The sequence below is a fragment of the Peromyscus eremicus genome, chromosome 10, assembly GCF_949786415.1.
Source record: "Peromyscus eremicus chromosome 10, PerEre_H2_v1, whole genome shotgun sequence".
Classification (NCBI taxonomy): Eukaryota; Metazoa; Chordata; class Mammalia; order Rodentia; family Cricetidae; genus Peromyscus; species Peromyscus eremicus.
This window is the reverse complement of record NC_081426.1, coordinates 83,038,194-83,063,710: the sequence shown is the minus strand read 5'-3', so window position 1 is coordinate 83,063,710 and position 25,517 is coordinate 83,038,194. Positions and strand designations below refer to the sequence as shown.

Sequence of the window (25,517 nt, the reverse complement as noted above, 5' to 3'; positions counted from 1 at the left end):
GAGAGAAGTGTGGTGGTGGGGATGAGGCCGGCCCCACAGACTCCTGCATGTGAACGCTTAGTCACTAGGGAGTGGCGCTATTTGACAGGATTAGAAGGATCAGGCCTGGATCAGGATGTAGCTCCGGCTCCACTGCCATGTGTGCTGCCCGTGCTCCCCACCATAACGGTAATGGACTAAGCCTCTGAAATTATAATGAGGTCCCCAATTAAATTTTGTAAGAGCTGCCTTCGTTACGGTGGCTCTTCACAGCAATAGAACAGTGACTAAGACGTCTCCTTACCATTTCATTTACTTCTTATGAGGAACTAAATACTTCATTAAAATCTAAACAAAGGGAACCATGACAGGGATTAAGTGAACATAATATCTATTTTTATTATGAAAACATTAGACTTTGACACATTGCTTCATTTGCTTTTTAAAAATCTATTATCTGACTTACACCTATTCAGCAAAAATGCCAATAAATTATATAAATCATAGTTTGGGTCTTTTGAAAACTAAGAACATACTTTATGATAATCAAACAACACTAAACCCCAGCTGTAGGAACTGCTGACCGCCATCTGCTTTCCACCTTTGCTGGAACGGAAGGAAGACCAGCCACGCTAACACTGGAGCAGTTTCTCAGACCAGCCCCCACATTCCGGGACAGAAGGCAGAAGGTGGCCCTGTCAGATGGCAAGCACTCACTTTACCTGTCCCATCCTGTTCTTCTGGAGGGCACAACAGGGGTGGGGGGTGAGGACACACTCGACCCACCCCTGAGCCCAGGCCATCTTCTCTTTAAGTAGAGTCCTTTCTTTACAAGGAAATAATCAGCTGAGAACTCATATGCTGATTTAGAAATAATGATTCCCATTCAATACACATTAAATCTAATGTGTTAGGACTGAAGTCACAGATTCTGAAAAGCAAACAACCAGTGGACCAGTAAGGCGGACAGCATCACCACCACAAGCCTACAAATGGCCTATTTTGGAACCTGATGCTCTTATATTGCAAATTATATTTTGGGAGAGTTCAGATGAACATAAATAAAACTTCCACATGAAGTTAGAGTTTTAGAGTTTTCCACATGGGAGGCAATATTAAAAAACATACATCAATAATTTTATTAGTGAATGCTTTCTGCCTGGTTCTAAATCTTTATTTCTTGTGGAGGCAAACCAAAGCACTGTCTTAAGACTTCTTCAAAGTAATGATATACTCTCTATCACTCTTAGGGTTTAAAGCTAGATATCCTGGTCCTTGTCACCGTCATCCATTTCATCATCATCATCTTCTTGGTCTCCAGATTCATCTTCTTCTTCAACCTAAGGGGAAAACACAGATTTGTTCATATACACACATAATAATAATAAATAAATATATGCATGTGAAACATGTATACATTAATTACTAATATTAATAGTCTGTCATAGTAAATCCGATTTCCTTGACTTCATAATGCTCAGGTCTCTCTGTCATTTTTAACATGAATGGGTAACACTAGTCAGTTAACTTTAAGGATAAATGGTCACACTTTTTTATCCATGAATCTGAACCCACTGTGGTAAAAATAATGACCGCAAAACCTACCCTTGATGAGTCTTATTACCCAGGAGCAATGAAACCAGCTATTTTCTAGGTTCAAGGTCTTCAAGTATTGCAAAGAGAATTTGATTTCTCTCAGACAAATTCCCTGAACAGTGAGAACTACAAATGCTATGTTCTCGACCCCACATTTCTATGGCTAACACAGTGCCCAACTTTCCCATGCAACGTTACAAATACAGAACACTTGTGGAAATATTTCAGTCTTACTGGATGACCGAGGTCCTTGAGTTTACTCTTCAGGGACAGGATTTTCTGATCCTGATCAGCCAACAGTACCAAGAGATCATCCTGTTCTTTCTTGGAATCTGTGACTTCCACATCTAATTTGTCTTTCTCTGTTTGTAGGATGGCGATGGTGCTGTTAGACGAATCCAGTTGCTTTTTAATGGCAGTTTTCTCCTCAGACAGAGCTTTAATTTCATTCTAGAAGAAAGGTGACAAGCAATGATCTAAAATCAGTCCTCATTTCCAAAGTTCATAATAGTTGCCATCAATGACAATCACTGTACGTTACAGTTGAGGTGTGAAATATCATGGTGGCATGGCTCATGGTGGCAGAGGGAGGTCACTAGTGGTGGGTCTTGAAGGTGATTATCTACTTCCGGTCTGTCTGGAGCTGTCATTTTCTGGTCAGCCAACGTTTGGCCACCTTACATTCCTGCCACCAAGCTGTGAAATGCTTTTGCATTCCCAGCAATTATGACCTGTGACATATGAACCATGGCCCCAGATAAATCTCAGCCTCTTGAAGTTCTCTCAGGATTTTTGGTCACAGGAACGTGAAGGTAACTAATATATGACGACTGTTCAATTTGAGGTGCTTGGCGTGGGTACTGAAGGCACATAAGTCTTAAAACACACACCCAAGAATGTGGGAATCTGCCAGCCTACCTAGCAAAGAAAGCCACAATGAACAGAGTAAAAAGTCCAAACCTTAGCCATCCATGCCCAAACCCTGAGAGATAACAATGTATAGGAGCCAGCTGGGCATCAGAATTAGAACTCAAAACTCGATGGAAAAAAAAAAAATCCCATTTCATTCTGAGAACTAAATGGAAAGGATAGTTTCAAATAAAACCACAACATAGGGGGCTGGAGAGATGGCTCAGGGGTTAAGAGCACTGACTGCTCTTCCAGAGGTCCCGAGTTCAATTCCCAGCAACCACATGGTGGCTCACAACCATCTGTAATGAGATCTGGTGCCCTCTTCTGGCCTGCAGTCATACATGCTGTATACATAATAAATAAATAAATCTTTAAAAAAAAAAAAACAAACAAAAAAAAAACCACAACATAGCTGGGCGGTGGTGGCGCACGCCTTTAATCCCAGCACTCGGGAGGCAGAACCAGGCGGATCTCTGTGAGTTTGAGGCCAGCCTGGGCTACCAAGTGAGTCCCAGGAAAGGCCCAAAGCTACACAGAGAAACCCTGTCTTGAAAAACCAAAAAAAAACAAAAACAAAACAAAAAAAAAAAACCACAACATAAATGACGTAGCCACCATCCAAAAAGTATAACTATATATCATCTTCCTTTTTCAAACTTTACTTCATGATCTATTTATGAATATCACCTGATTCTTTTCTTCATGTTACATAGTCTGACATATCTGTCTAATGTTCCTCAGCCCTATGGAAGTCTATAAGTTATTTTGTTTTTTGAGATAGTCTCACTGTGTGCATGTGGAAGTTTCTGTTCTGCCAACAATTCCCAAATACCCAGCAGCCGCTCCTCAAGTTACCACACAGAACATTAATTATAAATTATGTTATAATTTGTAATTAATGGCTATTAATTGGCCATTAGCTCAGGCTTATTACTAACTACTTCTTACACTTAAATTAACCCATAATTCTTATCTATGTTTAGCCTTGTGGCTTGGTACCTTTTCTCAGTCCGGCATTCTCATCTTGCTTCCTCTGTGTCTGGCTGGAGACTCCGCCCTTCCTCTTCCCAGAATTCTCCTAGTCTGGTGGCCCCACCTATACTTCCTGCCTGGCTACTGGCCAATCAGCATCTTATTAAACCAATTTGAGTGACAAATCTTTACAGTGTACAAGAGCATTATCCCACAGCATTTCTTCTTTTTTGTCTAATTAAAAAGGAAGGTTTTAACCTCAATATTGTAAAACTGAAAACAGTTACTAAGTAAGAATTATAGCAACACTATCCAATCCATTTGCATTTGACAAAATTAGAGAAGATAATTATGTATCTTATCTTGGTGAGTCTAAAGTTTTGTATCTAATTTACCTTTTATTATAACTGAAGAAAACTAAAAGATATCCCACATCAACTATGCATCCCTGGCTAGCCTGGAACTCATGGTCACCTGCTTCGCCTCTGCCTCAGAGCTGGGATTAAAGGTGTTCACACCATGCCTGCTATATGTGGTTTTTTGTATTAGTCAAATTTGTTGCCCTTATTTTGTTATGACTAAATACTGATGTTGATAAGAAAACTTGCTGGGCAGTGGTGGCACACAGCTTTAATTCCAGCAGAGGCAGAGGAAGCAGAGGCAGGAAGCAGAGGCAGGTGGATCTTTGAGTTCAAGATCAGTCTGGTCTACAGAGTGAGTTCCAGGAGAGCCAGGACTACAATGAGAACTGTATCTTGGAAAAAAACCCCACAAAACAAACCCAAACACCCAAACCCTAACTTCCAGTTTTCTTTGCTGGGGATGTCTTTCTGTATGCTGTGAATGTGATGCTCTGATTGATTGATAAATACAAAGCTGATTGGCCAGTAGCCAGGCAGAAAGTATAGTATAGGAAGGATAAGCAGAGAGGAGAATTCTGGGAAGCAGAAGGCTGAGTCAGGAGATGCTGCCAGCCGCCACCATGAGAAGCAAGATGTAAAGATACCGGTAAGCCACAAGCCACGTGGCAAGGTATATTTATAGAAATGGGCTAATTAAAGATGTAAGATCTAGCTAGCAAGACACCTGAGCCATTAGGTCATATAGTTTTAATTAATATAAGCCTCTGTGTGTTTACTTGGGTCCAAGCGACTGCAGGACTGGCAGGTGAGAGAGATTTGTCCTGACCACAGGCCAGGTGGGACACAGGAAAACTTCAGCTACATTTCTTTATAAGCCTAGGAGGCTCAGAGAGGAAATGAAACAGTCAGATTTTCCAGAATTTACCTCATATTATGTATAGTAAACAGCAGTTTGGCCAAAACCAACCTTTAGTTCTTTTGTCTCCTGAAGCAAGGCGGACAGCCTCCCTTCCACATCAGTAGTCTGAGCAGCTATCACATTCTCGCTCTCTCCTTGCACAGGGACTGACTTTGCCTGAAAATACAAATGTGAAGTCTCTTTAAGTTACAAATGATACAAACTCTGTGTGTATATCTTCTTGCTGTTTTGAAGTTTTATTTCAAATGACAGAAAACAAAAATCCTCGTGTTTTTATGTGAAAGCACCAAAACGCTGTGATGGATGAGCTTTCCCACCATGGGCCAGAAGACAAGGAAGGCAAGACCGAGCAGTGTGATGATCAGTCCAGAACAGCAGCAGCACAGGGCTCCAGTGCCTCAGCTCCTCAGTTCCTGTGGCTAAGTCCACAACTACCACCTCAGGCATTAAACCCACCCAAATGCCAACAGCTGGTGAAATGTAAGTATTCTTTTTTGTTGTTTTTTTGTTTTTTCGAGACAGGGTTTCTCTGTGTAGTTTTGCGCCTTTCCTGGAACTCACTTGTTAGCCCAGGCTGGCCTCGAACTCACAGAGATCGGCCTGGCTCTGCCTCCCGAGTGCTGGGATTAAAGGCGTGCGCCACCACCGCCCAGCGAAATGTAAGTATTTTAAGTGTTCTATGAATCAAAAAAAATTTTAGTACCCACCTTTTCTCTATAATATACCAGACAGAGGGGTATTGATTAAACAAATACCTATAAATGTGGAAGTGGCTTTGGAACAGTGTAATGAAGGGAGTATTGAGTACATATCAGACAAAGCTTAAGTCACTTCAAAGAAACTATTGATAGAAATATGAACATTAAAGGGAATTCTAAAAAGGATTCATAATGAAAAGAGAAGAGCTATAGAGAAAATTTTTAGTTTTGTGCACATACATGAAGAGAATGTAGGAAGAAGTGTAAAATGTGCTTCTGGTGAAATCAGAGAAATAGAAAGCATGTTATTGGGAATTAGAGGAAAGACAATCCTTGTTCTAGAGCAGCAAAGAACCTGGCAGAATTGTGGCCTAGCGTTTTAGGAGAACGAAGATCAGTCAGTCAGTCTATTGGCCAATGCATCTGTGTTAGAATGTGCCTTGTAGCATTGCCCAACCTGGGTTCTCACTCGCGATCATCACTACACTTGGCATGAGTGAGCAATCACTTATCTAGCTGATATTCCTAAACAAATCCTATTGTGCAGTCTCATTTCTCTCTGCAGTTCACAGTAAAATGTAAGAGGAGAGAGAAAGTTACAAAAAATTATGTAAAAGGGAAGACTTTGAATTTTCCGACTACCCGGATTGCAAACCATGAGAAAGTATGCTGTGGGAAAGCACCGGGGTCGAGGTCACCTTAACAAGTGATTACACTCATGGGTACAACCAACCCATGCAGCAGACACCAGGGACATGGACGAGGTACTTGTGGGGGCCTTTCTTATGTGGTGGTTCTGACTCTGATGAAGCGAATGGGATTTTGATAATTTAGAATAGTAGGGAAGCTATCAGCTTGGATGGAAAGGGATGGAAATGGATGTTACACCAGTAAAATAAACTATTCAGTAACTAAATAAATGAATCCATACAGTAATAAAAAGAAAACAAACAAAACAACAACAAAAAATAAAGTAGAAAAAGAAGAGAAAAAGGCTGCCTTAAGTCTCTGTTGCTGAACTCTGGCTAATGAGTAATAAAGACTGTGGCTGAGAGCACAGGTTAACTTCATCTTACCACCTCTGGAAGAGAGACCAGGACGACTCACCAAGGCTTCTGCTCTCTGTAGCAGCTCATGATTTTCTGCCTGGAGTCTGGTGATCTCCAGAGACTGTGAGTTTAACTGGGACTTTAATGTTGACAGTTCCTGAAAATAAGAACAGTAGAGTTGTGATGTAAACAGCACTGGTTCATTAAGGAAATGTCCATTTACAGGGGAAAGAAAAAATCCTTTCTTGACCCTATCTTCAAAAAACCGGGAACTTCCGGGCTGGAGAGATGTCTCAGAGATTAAGAACACTGGCTGTTCTTCCAGAAGTCCTGAGTTCAATTCTCAGCAACCACATGGTGGCTCACAACCATCTACAATGAGATCTGGTGCCCTCTTCTGGCATGCAGGCTGAACACTGTATACATAATAAATAAATAATCTAAAATAAATAAATAAATAAATAAATAAATAAATAAATAAATAAATAACTTCCAAGTTTTAAAATTTAATTCCAGAGAACCACACTTTATGTTAGGTTCAAGATGGAAAATGGAAAATGAAACACAATTATTTATCTCTGTTGTCTCTTGAGACCCTATACATTCTCCTCATCCTACCCCCGCCACCCAAAAAAAATCACAAAGGGAAGAATAAGGGAAGAAAGGAAACCAGACAGGCAGGTAGGCATAAGGACTTATCTTGTGTTTTGAGAATGGACAGGGCCCTGAAAATGTAACTTCTAATTGTCCAGAGCTTGGCTGTGAGGCAGCAGCAGCAGCAGCAGCAGCAGCAGCAGCAGCAGCAGTGTGGAGAGAGATGGCTGTGTAGAGCTCTGTGAGAGCTGCTGCAGGAGGTGAGGGGAGTGAGTGTGTGTGCGTGTGCGTGTGTGTGTGCGTGTGCGTGTGTGTGTGTGCTGAGTGAGAGATGAAGAAGCATGCGAGAAGTGTGAGGGAGGGAGTGGGTGAATGAGTGTGTAAAGTGTGAGTGAATAATGTAGAAGTATGTGTGTGAATGAGTGTGAGAGAGAGCTGTGTGTAAGAGCTGCTGCTGTGTAGAGGAGCTGTGTCTAGGAACTGTGTAAAGTGCTGTCTGGTGAGAGAGCTATGTAATGAGATGTTTAGCTGTGGCCGTGTGGAGATTTGTAACCGTGTGGAGGCAAGGAAGATGAAGCTGGATAGAAAAGACATGCAGAAGAGAAATGTATGTAAAAGAAAGATGTAGAACCACGTGAAAAGATGTATGTATGCGATGATATGTAGCTGTATGCAGCTGTGTGGGGATTATGTAGCTGTGTGGAGACAGAAAAAGTCAGAGACCATTTTTAAGCTGAAGTAAAAGAGAAAGTTAATATCAGAAAGCTTGTGTGTTTCCTTATTTCACCAGCCATAGATAGATTAAAACGTATTCCTAATTACCCTCAGATAACTTTTTTGTTTCCTGTCCCTTGCTACTCTGATGCGTTCCTTTTATTACCCTGAGCAGATTGTGGGAGCTGGTCCTCACAGTCCGCACTAGGCAAGAAATGACAGTCTATGTTGTCAAACTTTCTAATGTTCTTATTGCCCTCCTCCACCCCAGCACAATGACAGGAGAGCCATTAAAATGGTGGCTCCCATCCGGGGATGCTCCCTGCCCCTCAGGACATCTGGCCGTGATGGAGACATGTCTGGTGGTAAGGTACAGGCACGGGAATAATACTTTTCTTTTGTTCCGCTTCATGTATCTACAGTGTACACACGTCTTTTCTGTAATTGCTTCCTATTGCCAATTATCAGAATAGTATGCAGACAGTGATAGTATGGATCATTTTCGTGCGTATATGGTGTGTGTACACATATGTGTGTATGTGATGATGATGTTGCGCTGGGGGTCTGTGTGGAGGCCAGAGGTTGGCACTGGGTGTCCCTTTTGTTCTCCACTTTAGTTTTTGACAGTCTCTCTCTGAACCTGGAGCTCACTGTTAGGCTGGACTGGCCGTCCCCCCAGGACCTCCTGTCCTGCAGGCACATGACACCATGCCTGTCGTTCCCTGATGTGAGTGCTGGGGATTCAAACTCAAGTTCTCGTGCTTGTAAGCAAGACAAGACATTTTACCTACTGAGCATCTCCCCTGTCCCTATGCAGCATTTTGTAAAATGTAATATAATAAAGAAAACCCTATGTTGCTATAAAACCCTATAAAGCCATCACTAAAAAACTGTGTATTTGCTGGGCATGGTGGTGCACACCTTTAATGCCAGCACTTGGGAGGCAGAGGCAGGAGGATCTCTGTGAGTTTGGGGCCAGCCTGATCTACATAATTAGTGATAGGACAGCCAGGACTACATAGAGAGACCCTGTTTCAAAATACCAACAACTAAACCCCAAACCCACCATACACACATGCACTTACAAAAGAAATTGGGAAAAGTAACAAAACCAAAAGGCAATTTTCTTTTATAAAATATTCTATCAAAGTTTCACTGGGAAGCATAACTAAAACTTTTTATTTGGGATTTATACAGTAAGGTGATCTATTAATAACTTAATTTGCTTTAATATTTTAGTATCATCAAACTCAGTAAAACCAAAATAGTACATTAATCTTGCCTACACAAGCAATACATTGTGAACAAATGCTGGAGACCCAAAGACTGTAAATGGCACCTGATTTGAAGACAAGGTCAGCTTTTAAATAGGGTCTGAGCAATTGGAGATGGCTCAGTAGTTAAGAGCACTCGCTGCTCTTGCAGAGACTAAAGATTGGCTCCCAGCACCCACATGGCAGCTCACAGCTGCCTGTAACTCCAGCTCCAGGGGGTTGGATGCCCTCTGTGAATACTGAATGTATGGTGTGTGTGTGTGTGTGTGTGTGTGTGTGTGTGTGTGTGTGTGTCTGTATGCACGCACACAAAACCTTCACGCACCTAAGTTCTGAGAAGTTTGAGACACACAGATGCTGGTGACATAAGGAAACAGTATGGTCACACCTTTCAGACAGCCATGTCTGTGAGTGAGGCTAGCTGACTAGTGGAGGAGACATTAGGTAGCACAGCTTGATTTCTGTTCACTTCTCTTTTCAAATACGCATACATTCCTTTAACACAGAAAGGAGGAAGGACGAACAGAAAAGAGTGAGCAAAGAAGGAAATTAGAAACAAGAAGCCGGGCTAACCAGACGGCTCAGTGGGTGACTACCTGAGTCCAACCCTAGGACCCTCGTGGTAGAGGGAGAGACCCAACTCCCTCAAGCTGTCCTGGCTTCCAGATGTGCACTTTGCAACAAAAGCGGTGTGCACGTGCACACACACTCATAGCACAAAACAAACAAATAAATAAATAAATGAAAAAAATGTAAACAATTTAAAACCAACTAATAAAAGACAAAACAACATCACTGTCAAGGTAGACATGGCTTCTGGATTTTCAAAGCTGCCTTAATTACCAGGTTTTATTATTCCTGACAGTGGAGTTCTAGAACAATCCACTGCAGGGGTGTGACTCTCCTGGAACTAAACAAGACAACACAGGCCTGGGCTCAAGCTAGGAAATTACCTGCTTTAACTCTACGACTTGCTCCGAGTCTCTGGGCGAAGCTGCTGCTGACGCCTGTTCATTCAGGGCAGACACTTGTGAAGATTTCTACAATTAGCAGAGAAATACACTACGGAGTTAGTGCAATCTGAAGAGAAAGGGGAGCCAAAGCAGAAGTACACACATATAGTCGAGTCTTACAGAAGCTCACCAAAGGATTCCCATGGAGATTTTAATTTTGTATGTAAGGTTCTAGTTCAACAGTGCTTGCTGACGGTCTATACTTTCCCACAGCATCAGAAGTTACACTCACACCAAGTGGGTCATTCTATCTGAACATGCACCTCAAGTGGAAAGGGGCAAAAGCACAAAAACAGATTTCCTGAGCCACTTCCACATGAAAAAGCTATCTCATTTTAAGTACGAGGAGCCAGGGAAGTGGCCCAGCATGTGAAGGTACTTGCCACCCAGCAAGTACCTGACCACATGATTTGATTCCTGAGACCACACAGTCAAAGGAGAGAGTCAACTCCTGGAAACTGCCTTTGACCTTCACTGTTGCTGGAGTGTCTGTGCCTCCTGTACACACACGGACACACACACACACACACACACACACACACACACACACACACTGCATAAAGAGTCTCTAAACCACACCATCACTACTTTTATTTTAAAGAAATAATCCCCTTCATTTAAGAAAAAACAAAAAAGGGAAAAAAAAAAAAAAAAAAAAAAACAAAGCGAGCTGAGTGTGGTTGCTCAAGCCTTTAATCTCAGCAAAAGTAGCTGGTCCAGCCTGGTCTAGACAGCAAGTTCTAGGAAAACCAGGGCTACATAGAGAGAGACCCTGTCTCACGAGAAAAAAATTTAAAAAGTAAATGAGCTGGTGCAGTGGCACTCATTTTTAATCTCAGCACTCAGGAGGCCGAGGCAGGCAGATCTCTGTGAGCTCAAGGCTAGCCTGGTCTACAGACTGAGTTTAGAAGCATCAAGCCAGGCTTGGAGGCACACACACACCTGTGATCCCAGCACTTGGAAGGGGAAGGCAGGAGGATCGGCAATTCAAGATCAATCTGAGATGGCTGAGACTGTCAAAAAAACTAAAACAGGGCTGGGGATGGTGGTACATAATTTTCAATCCAGTTCTCAGGATCTCTGTAAGTTCGAGGCCAGCCTGGTCTACAAAATGAGTTCCAGACCATCCAGAGCTCCACAGTGAGACCCTGTCTCAAAACAAAACCAACACATAAACCCAGAAAAACAAACAAGTAAGACGAAGAGACTTGCTCTTGATCTCTTATTTACATTTCTTTTTTAACATCTACTTACCAAATTTTCTATCAAAGAGTCCTTTTCGGCTAGCTGGCTTTGTAAGAGCCCCTGGTGACTTTTTAGCTCTTCTATCTCTTCCCTCAGCCGACTGATTTCTTCTGGCTGAATGCCATTCACCTGAGCCCCATCACTGTGGGAACCTGGATGGTGATTGTCTTTTCCTATTGAACAGGCACAACATTGGAACAGCCAGCATCAACCAAACTTTTCACCTTTGGGACTACAAGACTGGAAAACGAGATCACCTAAGACTCCAGTGATGTCTCCTCAGCCGAGGGAACTGGCAGGGTGCTCACAGTGGTGCCTCCCCCTTGCCAAGTGAACAAGGCTGACAAAGGAGGGCTGACAGAGTCAGGCCCAGACTGCAGCAGCACCCAAATGCCCACGCACAGCCACAGACAATAATGATTACACGAAAACCACTCTTTGAAAAGGAGAGATGTGAATTCTTACCTATCTGCCTAGGACTGAACAAGAATTTTATACAGAGGGTATTTCATTTCATTTTCAGATGACATGAATGTTATTAGTTCAACTCTGGAAGTGAAGCACCTGAAATACTCTCACAACCAACCTCAAATAGCCTACGGCTTAGAATCTCCTGGGGAGCTTACACACAGTGTGTCTGTCACCAGGGTCAACAACCACCTGATCAGACAGTCAAGCAGGAAGAAGCGTGGAGCCCGGACTTCACACTGGAAAGAGCCGGTCTTAGCTACTTTTTTTTTTTTTTTTTTTTGAAACAGGGTTTCTCTGTGTAGCCCTGGCTGTCTTGGAACTTGTTCTGTAGACCAGGCTGGCCTCGAACTCAGAGATCTACCTGCTAGGATTACAGGAGTGTGCCGCCACCCCCACCTGGCTTGTCTTAGCTGCTCTGAACTACAAGCCATTCTGAGTTAAGCTCTAACCTGAGAGTTTGTCACAATGATTACAGTTCAAGAACAAGCAGGCCACAGAGGGTCGGTCTGTCTGTCCAGCTGGTGACAGAATGACGCGGACACGCCCCCGAGTCACTCACCGAGCTGGACTTTGAGGAGGTTGTACTGGTCCTTGTGCTGCTGGATCTGCGAAGCCTGCTGTGTGACTGCTGTCTGCAGCTGCTCGTTCTGACACCTCAGTGTAGACACTTGCTGCTTCAGTTCCTCCAGCTGCAGGTCCTGTGACCGAATACATCTCAGACATTCTCACCTCAGACTAAGGAACACGACGCACACAAATACAACGTGCAGGCTTTTTTTAAAGGTCAGTATGTTAAAACAGCCAACGTTTCCAGAGTCAGTCAATAATGAAGCATTAGGACTGGAATACATGCCAAAGCCAATCCTCACGCAGAGGCTCCACTGGTGAGCTCATGGCACAGCCTACAATTTCACCACTAGTGTCCAAGAAAACCAAATGCAAAAATCAAACCAAACAAACAAAAAACCAAAACTCATTCTGGGGCCACGAACCATTTAAGAAATGTATATCAAACTACTTAAACTTAGCAAGTGTAGATATACACATGCATCTATATTATTTAAATTTATTACATTTACTTATTAATGTGTATGTGAGTATATGTGTACGAGCACATGTGTGGATGTGTCAGAGGAGAATTTGAAGGAGTTGGTTCTGTCTTGGAGCATGTCATAAGGATCTCATATCTCTGGCCTCTATGGACATCTGCACTTATGTGCATATAACCACACACAGACACATACACATAATTAAAAATAAAAATAAACTTAAAAAAGAAAAGAAATGAGGCTACAAGCAGGCTTGAGCTCATGTTTTCTAAACTTGCCACAGTCAGTTCATATATAGTTGTAGAACATTTAGATAACTCACTGTCCATCCATACTACTCTACGGTGTTCACAATCATAATTTTAAAAATGAGTTGTGTGTGCACACGCATGCATGTGTGCCTGTGTGTGTGTGCATGGAAGCCACAAGAGGACACTAGGCATCGTTCTCTACCATACTCCACTTAATCCTCTGACACAGTCTCTTCTCGAACCTAGGGCTCGTGTTTTCTTGGCTAGGCTGAAAGCTAGCCAGTCCCAGTAATCCTCTCTCTGCTCTGCTCCAAGCTGGGGTTACAGGAGCATTGGAGCACTGGGCACCTAGTCTGCTATGTGGGTGCTGAGATCCCAACTCTGGTCCTCATGAGTCATCTTTCCAGCCTTATAGCTATAATTTTTAATGCCCGCTATATACCTAATCAAGTAGATATTATATAAATCATATTAAATGTTTTTAACACTAAGTTAATTTCCACTTTTCAAAATGATAAATGTTATCACATAAGTATATTTGTTCATTTAACAGTTTTTCCAGAATTTGGAGAATTTCCTTAGGATGAATTTTCAAATGTCCTTCAAAGGATATAAACATTTTTATAGTTCTAGATGTTTATTAAATCTAACAGGATTAAAGAGTTGCCGGGCGGTGGTGGCGCACGCCTTTAATCCCAGCACTCGGGAGGCAGAGCCAGGCGGATCTCTGTGAGTTCAAGGCCAGCCTGGGCTACCAAGTGAGTTTCAGGAAAGGCGCAAAGCTACACAGAGAAACCCTGTCTCGAAAAACCAAAAAAAAAAAAAAAGAAAAAAAAACGAAAAAAAAAAAGTGGTAAGAGTTTATAAAATGTTAATTTTATAAATAATTCAATAATTATGTCAAAACTCTTCTCTTTCTAAATCAACTGTATCAGTTCCAAATGTAAGCTATAAACCACATTCCAAGTATTTATTTTTTATTCTTCCAAAAATATTACATTCATGAATTAAAAATGACTGTATTTGAACCAAGACATAGATTAAAAATCTGTAACTGGGGTGGTTTGATGACTCAAATTTTGAGCAAAGATTGATTCTAGCTTATTGATTTGGTTGAACATCTAAAGGCTGAGAGCAAACATTAAGTATATAATTATATTATCACTTGTAAATTTTCAATCTCAATAATATACATTGTGAGGAAGGGAAAAAAAACTCCAATGTGCCGGGCGGTGGTGGCGCACGTCTTTAATCCCAGCACTCAGGAGGCAGAGCCAGGCGGATCTCTGTGAGTTCGAGGCCAGCCTGGGCTACCAAGTGAGTTCCAGGAAAGGCGCAAAGATACACAGAGAAACCCTGTCTCGAAAAACCAAAAAAAAAAAAAACCAAAAACCCAATGTACAGTTAAGAAGATAAACCTACCCCACATGGGCTGTTACACTTCTTTTAATTACTCTGGAATGTTAATGACATCAGTAATCTAATTTTCCAGATAATACTATCATCACTATACTGTACTATATATACTATACTATATATCATGATAAGAAACTGGATGACATTTTAAAGGACCTAACAGAGGCTTAAGGTGTGCAATACAATGTGAATAAAGACACTGACTAGCATTCTGAAAGGACAATGTCACTTGATGACTCTGATCTAAGTCATCACCTACCCACGGAGCTGCCTATCTAACAGGACCATACTCCACTACCCACGACAGAAACCTGCGGATCACACTTAACCCTTGTGCACCTCAACACCTGCAGAGAAACATGACCGAGTCCCGCTAGAGTTTAACTTCAGTTTGCACACTTCTCAAGTCTCTTCCGCCACACCACACAGTATGAGCACACAATGTCACTAATGCACATGCCCTCAAATTCTGTTCTAACAATTACTAAGAGTTGCTGGGAGAATTCACAGATTTCCTCATTTATCCTAAACCAAATACAGTTAGTCACTACTTATAGGGATGCTGTGAGGACACAATGAAATAGTATTTAAAAGATACTGAGGTCACAGAACACAGCAGACATCACCATCAGTGCCCTAACATCCTCCCCTAGCTGACCACCACAACAGCCTCCTTCCTGGACCCCCTCCCTCTAGCCTTCTCCCTCAAATGTCTCCTTCACACAGCCAGGAGCCGCTCTAGGTCCCTGCCAGCAAAAGCAGACATACTGTGCTGTACTCCACCTCCTGCCTCTCTGCCCTAGCTCTCTTCTGGAGATTATCTATACCTAGGTTCTTTCAGAGCTCAGCATGAGTGCTGCTACACCTTTGATTAGCTCTATCACTAACCTGTTGTAACATGTATGTCACATAATTAGACATGTGTTTCTCATCTGAAAACGGCAAGAGAATCCGCCTGATCTATGTTTTGATCCATAACATCCTGCACAGTGCCTAGCATGTGGTAAGCACTTCATTTAGTGAACAGATGCTTTCTAAAATAATGAAATTTACTCTCTGCATCCCTCCGCCATTTAAAATGCCAAGAAGCAGTCTTCCCTCACATAGAGAGCTGCTGCCGGTCAGCAGAGTACAATGCGTTGGTACTTACTTGCTCACGAATCATATTCTTATAGTGAGTCACAATGTTGTCATGCTGTTCTAATGTTTTCTTTACCTCCTCTTCTTTCTTATCTTCTTCACTGGACTTATAAATAGCCTTAGTAATAACACCTGTAAAAGAAAACTGTCTGAAACTCTGCACTGAACGGCTCTCTTGTGGTTCTGCAAACTGAATTCAGGGCCTCACATGAGCTAAGCGCATGCTCCTCCTAGCTTGATTTTAAGCATTGTAAACACACTTAATTTTTCGAATTTAATGAGTAAAAACAGCCTAACTCATGACAGACTTTCTAATCTGACAGAATCCAAAGTCTTTCCATGTGCTGCAGATGCACTTCTGGCCCATCACTCATGCACATCCAGACACACCCACACAAGCACAACAGTGTTGGGTCGGGACACCCTTCACATCTTACCTTCCAGTTCTTTCACCAGCTTTGTGAACTCATGGTCAAAAATCATGTACTCTGGACTCGGGAAGTTGGGCTGGGGTTTCTGCGATGCCCTGGAGTAGAGCTCATGTTTGCTAATAAATCCTAGTTTTTCTATGAAATTCTCTTTGCCAATCCTCTTCTCTATCAGTTGTTTTAGTTTCTCTCTACATAGATAAAAATATGAGATGCTTAAAAAATTGCAAAATCATGAGCTTGGCTTACTTCTACTTTAGCAGAAAGAAAGTGTCATTATTGCTGCGTGACCAGAGGGCCGCTTTGCCCTTACTTACTTCATGTAGTTTTCTAGTGAATTATCATTGAAGTAAATTGAAATGCCCAAAAGAAGGGCACATAAGCCTTGGACCAACTGTTCTTCCTCTCCGAGATTTTCTGCAATTTGTCCTGTAAGCTGACATCTTTGTTAAGGAGTTAATGATTTACAGTATCTAGAACATTTTATTTTGTAATCTGAATTTAACATATACATTATGTAAGATTTTCTACAAGAAATTCTAAATACATTCTAATTCAGCATACCATAAAAAACTACACCTACACACACACACACACACACACACACACACACACACACAAAACACTTAAGCATACATTATTATACATCCATAACATACAAAAGTTGAAAGATGTAAGTTACTTACATGTTTGACACCAAAACACAAAGGATACGAATGGAACATTGGCTGAATTGTGAAGAAAGTGTGTTACTGCAATGGGACAGTTGCTTAGCCAGGTACAAAGCAACATTAATAACCCAACTCTTGTTTGTATTTTGCTTCCCTGTAAAATAAATTGGCAGAAACCACTTTGTATTTATTATTTTTTTCAAACTCACAGCCTAAGATCCCTTCCCTTTCATATCAAAAGAACTTAAGCATCGTGCGATGTGTAAGGAAGCCAGATTTAAACACTGAACTAAAGAATACATTTGTGTGTCCACCACAAGCTGCACTTCTCCAAATAAACACAGTGTGGAAATTAGCATGAACTTCTATGCGCCAGTACATGTGGTGATTAAACAGCAGTGTTGGCTGGGCTGGTCCACAGCTGTGCTGTATGGTGCTTGCCTAACATGCCGAACAAAGCCCTGGTTCCATCCTCGGCACTGAACAAAACCAGGCATGGTGGTACATGCCTGTCATCGTAGCACTTGGGAGACAGAGACAGGAGGGTCAGAAGTTTAAAGTCATCCTGGACTATGCAGCGAGGTAGTTCAAGGCCACCCTGAGCCACACGAGACCTGTATAAGTAAACAAATAGTGGTAGCCAAAGATGCTATACTAAGAACAAAATTATAATGTGGGAGCTTTAAAAGACTAATCCTAAGACATATGATCAAAAATAAATGTTCCACATATAGCTGAGTGGGCAAAGAGGTGGGAAGGATCTGGGAGAAGCTGGGGGAAGGAAAAACATGATCAAATATATTGAATGAAAAATTTTAATTACAAAATAAAGAAAAACAAAAAATAAATGTTCCAGACAAATTAATATTTCAATCTTTCTTTTTAATTAGCAAAATAGTGAGAGATTTTATTGAGAAGTGTTAAGTGCAAGGTAGACAGATATACTGCAAAGGGACCTCAGTCAGAATTTTAAAAGCAAGTTCTTGATAAAGGAAAAAAAAACCTTCCTTCTTCAAAAAACAAAGAAAAAAAGGCATAAGAAGAATCTCTTAAACATTTAGTCAAATTCTATGAGAACATACTATTCTCAAGTAAGAGAATGAAAATTCACGCTGCAAACCTTGTGACAACAGGCCAGAGCACGCCTCAGACCTAAGGGGAGACAGTTTACCAGCACCAAGACCTAACCAAGGGAGACAGTTCACCAGCACCAAGACTTAACCAAGGGAGACAGTTCACCACACCAAGAATGCCCTGAACATACCCATTGTGCTGTTGACAAGATCAGGGAAATAATATTAAAACTCCTGTGTCCAATAAGATTATGGTTTTTAAAATTTTAATACAATACACTTAGATCTCCACGTATAATGTTATTTATAACACTGCCACTGCCCATTTATACTACTAAAGCCTTATTTTTCTTTTTAAAGAACAAAATATGAAATAAAATAATCAAAACTAGCATAATAATGCATCGTTTTGGGAGAATTTACAGAAGTATCCAAATTATAACTACTCAAGGAAATGAAGCAAGAAATGAACTTAAATTTAACTATTGCTATGCTTTTCAAAAATTCTTTTTTAGATTTAAAATACTACATTTACTTACTTATATGTATGTGGGACACATATGTATGTGGGACATATACATATGTCACAGTGCGTGTGTGCGTGCGCACATGTAGGTCAGAGGACAGTTTGCTGGAGTTGGCTCTTTTCTTCCATCCTGTGGGTCCCAGTGACTGACCTCAGGTCTTCAGGCTTGGTGGCAAGGGCTTATACCCACTGAACTATCTCCTAGCCCCTCTTCAAATCCACCCAGGTTATTCTCATAATCCTTGAGGTCTTGATTTATTATTTATAATCTATTCTGAGGTGTATTTAATATTGATTAATTTCAAACTACTTTAAATGATCTTCCAAGTAGGTATCAACATGAATTTAGTTTTTACATGTGTTATTTTTCCTTATGTTCACACTGTAGCTTCCTGTTATTCACAGAAATTGGCCAGCTGAAAACAGCATTCTCAATTGAGTACATGGCGGTTTTGCTGATCTTCTTGATTGTAATTCCTTATAGTAGCTACTGGTTGACAACAGATTCGTCTACACTGCATATAGAGAAGTTCTGCATATGTAAGAATAACTCAAACAAAAATACCAAAAGGCAGATTTCTTCCCTCCTTTTTGTGCTAGAGAGTGAACTCAGGGCCTTACCCATCCGAACCATGGGTTCTAATACTGAGCTATACCCTAAGTTCACAAAGAATTTTACTTTCGTAGAACTAAATAATCTGATTTTTAACATGATATGGAAAAATAAACTACTGGAAATAATTAAGGAAGGATATTGTGAAAAATAGCAATCAGGTGATACTAGATCATGGAGAGAAATCAACAGAATCAAAGTCCAGAAATGGACTTGTACAAATGAGAGAGAATTTTAGTGTGTGGAAAAGTGCCATACAACCATCAGTGTGTTGAGATAGACTTTAAAATACTGGAGCAGCTGGACAGCTGCCTAGAAAAAACCCAGTGGGGACTAGCAAGATGGTTTAGCAGGCAGAAATGCATAATGCCAAGCCTGACAACCTATTCAATCCCCAGGATCCAATTCCCAAGAGCTGTCTGTTGTGGAATATTAACTGATGCAAAGATGTGTTGCATTCTTTTATGTTGCATTTGTTTAATTCTATGAAGCTGTGTTACTTTGCTAAAACACCTGATGGTCTACTAAAGAACTGAGCCACCAACAGCTAGAGAGGAGAAAGGATAGGTGGTGGGGCTGGCAGGGAGAGAGGATAAATAGGTAGAGAAATATGGGATGAAAGATTGAGGAGCAAGAAAAGAAGGAGGAGAGGAGAACATCAGGGGCCAGCCATCCAGCTACACAGCCAGCCAAGGAGTAAGAAGTAAAGAAAGGTATATAGAATAGAGAAAGATAAAAGCCCAGAGGCAAAAGGTAGATGGGATAAGTTAAGAAAAGTTAGAAACAAGCCAAGCTAAGACTGGGCATTCATAAGTAAGAATGTGCCTCTGTATGGTTTATTTGGGAGCTGGGTGGCAGGCCCCCAAAGAATACAGAGTAAGAGTAAAAAAAACCAACAACAGTTGTTCTCTGACTTCCATACCCGTGCCATGCCATGCATGCTAAGGTAGGCACGCAGACATGCATGCATATGCACACACATGATGATGATAATAGTAAAATAAGACTTAAAAAAGATCAGTGGGGCTGTATCGCATACAGCTCATCCAGAAAAATGGAAGAGTAGCAACACTCACAGAAATGATGATAGGAGCTTACAATTAAGTACCCTAGAACCCTTAAAGATGGCCTTTCTAAGAACAACTTATAAAGCAGAAGCCATTAAGATTGATTTTAAAAATTCAAAACAAGGGCTAGAGAGATGGTTCAGTGGTTAAGAGCACTTGTCAAAAAGAAAAATATGATACACACACACACATATATGTAAGCCATATCAAAAGACAACACTTAAGTTCCATAATATGGGCAGAGATTAGAAAATATAAAACAAGTACACACCTCCTGCCAGAGCCTACAGAATGTGAACCATGGAGGAGATGTGAAAACAAAAGGAGACTGAAGATATTATTCAGGGCATTCTGAGGATTCAGACATTAGAAACCACAGATTTGAAAGACTGAAAGAAAAGCCATAAATACACATACATATATTTAAGTTTTTTGTTTCTTGTGAGAGAGAGAAAAAGGGAGAGGGTGGGGGAGGAGAAGAAAAGGAAGGGGAGAAGGAGAGGTGAGGAGGGACAGCAGTGTGAGTGAGCACACATGTACCAATGTGGCATATGTGTGCACAGAGGATTACAAATCTAGCATGTTCTCCACATTATCTGTTGAGTCAAGTGAACCTCTCACTGGACCTGCAACTCAACTTTTGGCTAGACTGGTTGGCTAGAGAGTCCCTGCGATCCACCTGCCCCCAACCCTTAGCACTGGGGTTACAGGTGCACACACCCACACCTAGTTTGTATGTCGGTCCTGGGGATCAAAACGTAGGCCTCATGCTTGTGTGGTAAGCACTTTACTCACTGAGCATCTCACCAACCCCTGTCTGTCTGTCTGAGACAGGGTCTTGATGTGCATCTCTGGCTGCTCTGAACTCGCTCTTTGTACCAGGCTGGCCTCACACATACAGTGACCCTCCTGAGTCTGTCTCCAAAGTGCTGGGATTACAGGTGTGTACCCCCACGCTCAGGCACAAATAAAATATTTGAAGTTAACTCAAATACTCTTTAATATCAGCTCTTATGCTCTTCCAACTACATTTTCTAAATAAAAATCCTTCTTATCCCTACTATGTTCATTCAAGTTGAGCATTTCTGTATTTTTATACAATCAAAAAGCTGGCACATAAAAATTTTAAGGTTTTTGCATGAAAATAAGGTTCTAGAAGTTGGACATAGTAAGTCGGCCTATAATCCTAGCACTGGAGAGGTAGAGGCAGGAAGGTCAGGTGTTCAAGACCAACCTCAGCCACAGAGTGAGTTCAAGGCTAGCTTGGCTTACATGAGACCCTGTCTCAAAACCAATAGAAAAACAAGCAGTTCTAGTGTCTTATAATCAGATTAATTTTTAGCAACAGCTTCTAAGAACAAAGAATAAAAGCATTGATGAAATTATGAAAATACTCTACAATTTGTTATGAGTGGTTAAAAAAACCCAATTAATTGAAAACATAATGCCTGTCTTTTTAATTGATTAAGATTTATACTTACAAAACACATCCTAATATCAAAAGTTCTGGGCTGGAGGTTGTGGCTCACTGGTAGAGAACTTGCCTAGCACACACAAAGCCCCGAGTTTGATCCCCAGAACCATAAGGAAACAAAGAAACAGAAACTGCTGGCAGCAGTTGTCACATGGGAGTGTGAGTGCGCTCTAACTGCATGCTAAGTCGTCCTCACACATCAGAGTGTCATCACCAGCCGGACCTCCTTCTCTGCTAGCCACACTGCACACCGGAAACCATGACTAGACAAGGGTGTGAAGACACACTTTAGGTTGTTTGTTAAACACTTTGTCAAAAGAAGAACTAAACCAAACTGAACATAAATAACACTCTCCACCCAACATAGCAAAACCAATATGGTAGTTGTAGCATACAGACTATACCCAGAATAATCCATACTACTTCATTTAAAATCATAGTTATAAAAATTTTACTACTGAACACTTTAATAATGTAAGTAGTAGAAAGTCACACATTCCTCCTTCACACACTGATTAAAAGACAGACTTTTATCCCTAAACTTGACTTCCTTGAAGTTGTTTTTAAGGGAAATAAAGAACCAAGCTTGGGGGAAAGAACACAAAGAACCCAAACCGAGGACTCGGAGGACAGGCAAGCATCCCTGGAGGAAGCCCGGACACAGGTTTAGTTGTTCCCACAGTTCTTAGTAACCATCCGAGAGAGAGGAGGAAACTAGAGAGCCCCTGTGACGACAGACAAACTTGCCAACACATGGAAGTGTGAGTAGAATGGACTTCAAACAAGCTGTTAAAAACCACTGCAAAACCCAAGACAAGAAGAAGCCCGTCTGTCAGAAGAAAAGGCCTCAACTTATCAAGTATACATACCCGTCTGTCGATCTTATCACCCTGCAAATTATACGCCAAACATTATTCACAAACACTGCTTTAAGTAACCTAAGTCCAGAAAAATCCCTCAAATATGCTTAGTCTCTGCAAATCTAAGCCGGTACTTAGGGACAGTGAGGTTCTCATCTTCTATATAAAGATGGCACATAAGGTTAACTTTATAGCGTTGTGATTACTTACGGGGGTTAGACACCACCACCTTAGGCCTTCGAGTTACACCATCGTTACAGTTACAAAGCTAAGGTGCGTCTGTGGCAATGTGGGCAGAGAGTTTTCACAACTGGCTTGAAAACAGTTGTTTTCAAAAGTGCCAGGAGAGAGAGCATCAAGCATTAAGTAATGATTTGAAAATTGTAGGTTTTTTTTTTTAAATCACTAAGAGACAAGTGATAAGTTGGCAATGGAAATAAACCAATTTAAATGGCATTCAACTCTCTTCCCATTATAGTTATTTTTAAAGATTTCACCTGTAACTTCTATGAATAACGATCTCATTTCTTTAGTAGAAACACTCCCGAAGGCCTGAGAACTGGGGTCAGCTCGGTGGTAGCGGTGTTTAGTAAGCATGACTGACAGTAACAGTGACAACAAAAGTTTCCCCACAGACCAAGCGCAGTCCTGGTGAAGTCACACAGGAGACCACACCCAGCACTGTGGGCAGCACCCTCCCTCCACAGGAGAGCAGGTGGACAGAACAATGGGCTGCTCCATAACTGAAGTTTTCTTCAGGACTCGGGCTTTAACGTATGCTAGAGCATGGCTTTAACTGCTCAGAAGCCAGGCTAAGTGCATGTTGGCACGTCACGTAGTAAGTAAGAGACATGCCGAAGCGCCTTGGCCACCATGTTTCACCTGTTGTCATGAGATAGATAGCTGAAGGAACACACACGTTTAGTTATATTTGTCTTTATCTTGCAGAGCGTGTGGGAACTCAGACACTGGAAGTATACACTGTACATACTATATATGTAATGGATTGTTACTGTTTTTTTTTTTTTTTGGGGGGGGGATGACCAACTGCTTCAGGAGGAAAGAGGGAGGTACATAACTACGACTTGCATTTATTTTACTTTCTCTCCTCAACTGATCTGAATTCACTTACCGAGGAGAGAAAAATGACGGGAAGGACCCCAGATAATTTAAGAAGAAAGTAAAACTCAAAAATACCTGTGCTAAGAACTTGTATTTTTGTCATAATAAAGTCCTTATAACTAACTATGTGGCGAAACTATTCCTTTAAGAGTAGTTATTGCTTCCTCTCCACGAAACCTTCTCTCCTTCTCTCCCTGTCCTGGGCCACTGACAGGACAACCTGAGCTCAGCTCTCGGCAGCTTGGGGGCCCTCACCTGGGAAAGGATGTTGGTGCACTGTTGTAGCAGGGACACCGGAGGGTTGCCGATGCTCGTGGCCAGCTGAACCCTGAGCAGCTGCTCCTTCTGGGTAGCGTTCCCCTGCAGAGCATGGGCGAGGGCCACAGCAGCACACCAGTTTGAAAGAGAATCCGTAGAAAACAGACCTCCACAGAGCAGCTGGCCAGCTGAGACTGAGTTACCTGTGGCTGCAAACAGATAGAAATGTTAGACACTGGCCATGTAGAGTAACCCCAAACTCACAAGGGTTGAAAGAACCATTTTCTCCACAAGAGCAGTATAAACACTATGACGTACTATCTAAGACTTCAAACATTAAGGGACAGGCGACAGAAAGGCATCTCCTAAAAGGGTAGACATATCAGAACACTGTAGGCATTAGACTCATGGTAACAACATAGAAAACTATCTTCATGGAAAACAACATTTCTAAAACAATTGGCACATTATTTCACTAACCCCAGCATCTTATTTTCATTTACAGAAAATATATCTTTATGATAATATCCTTTATGAAAATAATTTTGGTAAAATACAATTAAACAAACTTAAATTTTTGTCAACCTCCCATGTTTATGTAGTTAAAATGAACTCACTAAAGTTTCCAATTACTTGTGTCAAATTGCTCTTAAAGTTAGGAAAATAGCCATTTAAACACATCTCAAGTAAACTGAACACTGGAAAATTCCTAAGTAATGGCCGTACTCTATCAGAGAACAACAGACCGACTCGCTGAGTGTGACTACGGGTAGGATTTATCTTCACAGTGCTAATTCTCTGGTGGTTATTACACCCTGGGATTTGGGGTCGTGGCTCTCCTGTGTAACTGCATACGTGTGATCGTCACAGTGTTTCTAATGACATCATCCCCTCACACCGTAACAACAAGAGACAAGTAGAAATTCTTCAATGCAGACTCAGATGCCGTCTGACTCAGCTCTCCTCTACCCCAACCTAGGCTTTCTTTCATCCGAGGTACACAGTGCTTGAAGCTAAAACGTAAGCAAAGATTCAAAGACAAGCTTGACAAAACCTTTGACTGTCTAAATGTTAGTTAGAACTGGGTTACTTGCCATCAATAGTGGAAGGTAGAAGTGTTGCCACAATCTCTCCTTGTCCTTTCTGGTTTTTATAAAGAAAGCACTGGAAACAGTAGAGAACAGCGCAGCGTAACACAAATGGCTGCCTTTCGTTCACCATGGACATGAGAAGTACAACAATTGCTGGTCTGTCCAAGTGCAAAGAAAAGAATGAAATGGAACATTACAACCCAAATACATAAACAAATTACCAGTCATTTTGTTGCCAAAAATACCATAACCAGGACTCTAGCAACAAGTATTTCCTCCATCTTAATTTCACAAAGAAAGGAGCTGTGGCTAAGAAAGTAGTATGATTTGTGTGTCAACTGAAAGGCTGGCAGCTGAGCCAAGTATTAAGTACCAGAAGCACACAGTGTTAATTACCAATATCTTGATACAGAAGCACATCGTCTTAATTACCAATATCCTTATACAGAAGCACACAGTGTTAATTACCAATATCCTTATACAGAAGCACACAGTGTTAATTACCAATATCCTGACACAGAAGCACAGTGTTAATTACCAATATCCTGATACAGAAGCATACAGTGTTAATTATCAATATTCTGATACAGAAGCACAGTGTTAATTACCAATATCCTTAATCAGAAGCATACAGTGTTAATTATCAATATTCTGATACAGAAGCACAGTGCTAATTACCA

General features: G+C 41.3%; 1 protein-coding gene across 3 annotated transcripts in view; it reads right to left on the bottom strand.

Annotated features, from left to right (window-relative positions):
* Nucleotides 1-353: 353 nt before the first annotated feature.
* The window catches only part of Uso1 (USO1 vesicle transport factor), a 68,425-nt gene continuing 43,261 nt past the window's right edge, over nt 354-25,517 (bottom strand). Inside the window, exons 12-25 of one of the 3 annotated variants that reach the window (XM_059274665.1) lie at nt 24,841-24,995; nt 23,744-23,955; nt 22,376-22,396; nt 16,797-16,907; nt 16,400-16,518; nt 16,092-16,273; nt 15,665-15,786; nt 12,358-12,496; nt 11,337-11,500; nt 10,023-10,109; nt 6,546-6,644; nt 4,789-4,896; nt 1,810-2,025; nt 354-1,319 (exon numbers count right to left, since the gene is read on the bottom strand). In XM_059274665.1, the coding sequence (XP_059130648.1) occupies nt 1,239-1,319; nt 1,810-2,025; nt 4,789-4,896; nt 6,546-6,644; nt 10,023-10,109; nt 11,337-11,500; nt 12,358-12,496; nt 15,665-15,786; nt 16,092-16,273; nt 16,400-16,518; nt 16,797-16,907; nt 22,376-22,396; nt 23,744-23,955; nt 24,841-24,995 (1,816 nt within the window). In that variant the 3' untranslated portion in view covers nt 354-1,238. Of the gene's footprint in view, nt 1,320-1,809; nt 2,026-4,788; nt 4,897-6,545; nt 6,645-10,022; nt 10,110-11,336; nt 11,501-12,357; nt 12,497-15,664; nt 15,787-16,091; nt 16,274-16,399; nt 16,519-16,796; nt 16,908-22,375; nt 22,397-22,863; nt 22,958-23,743; nt 23,956-24,840; nt 24,996-25,517 lie in introns of those variants that run through there. The other 2 variants (XM_059274666.1, XM_059274667.1) reach the window with 2 other exon arrangements.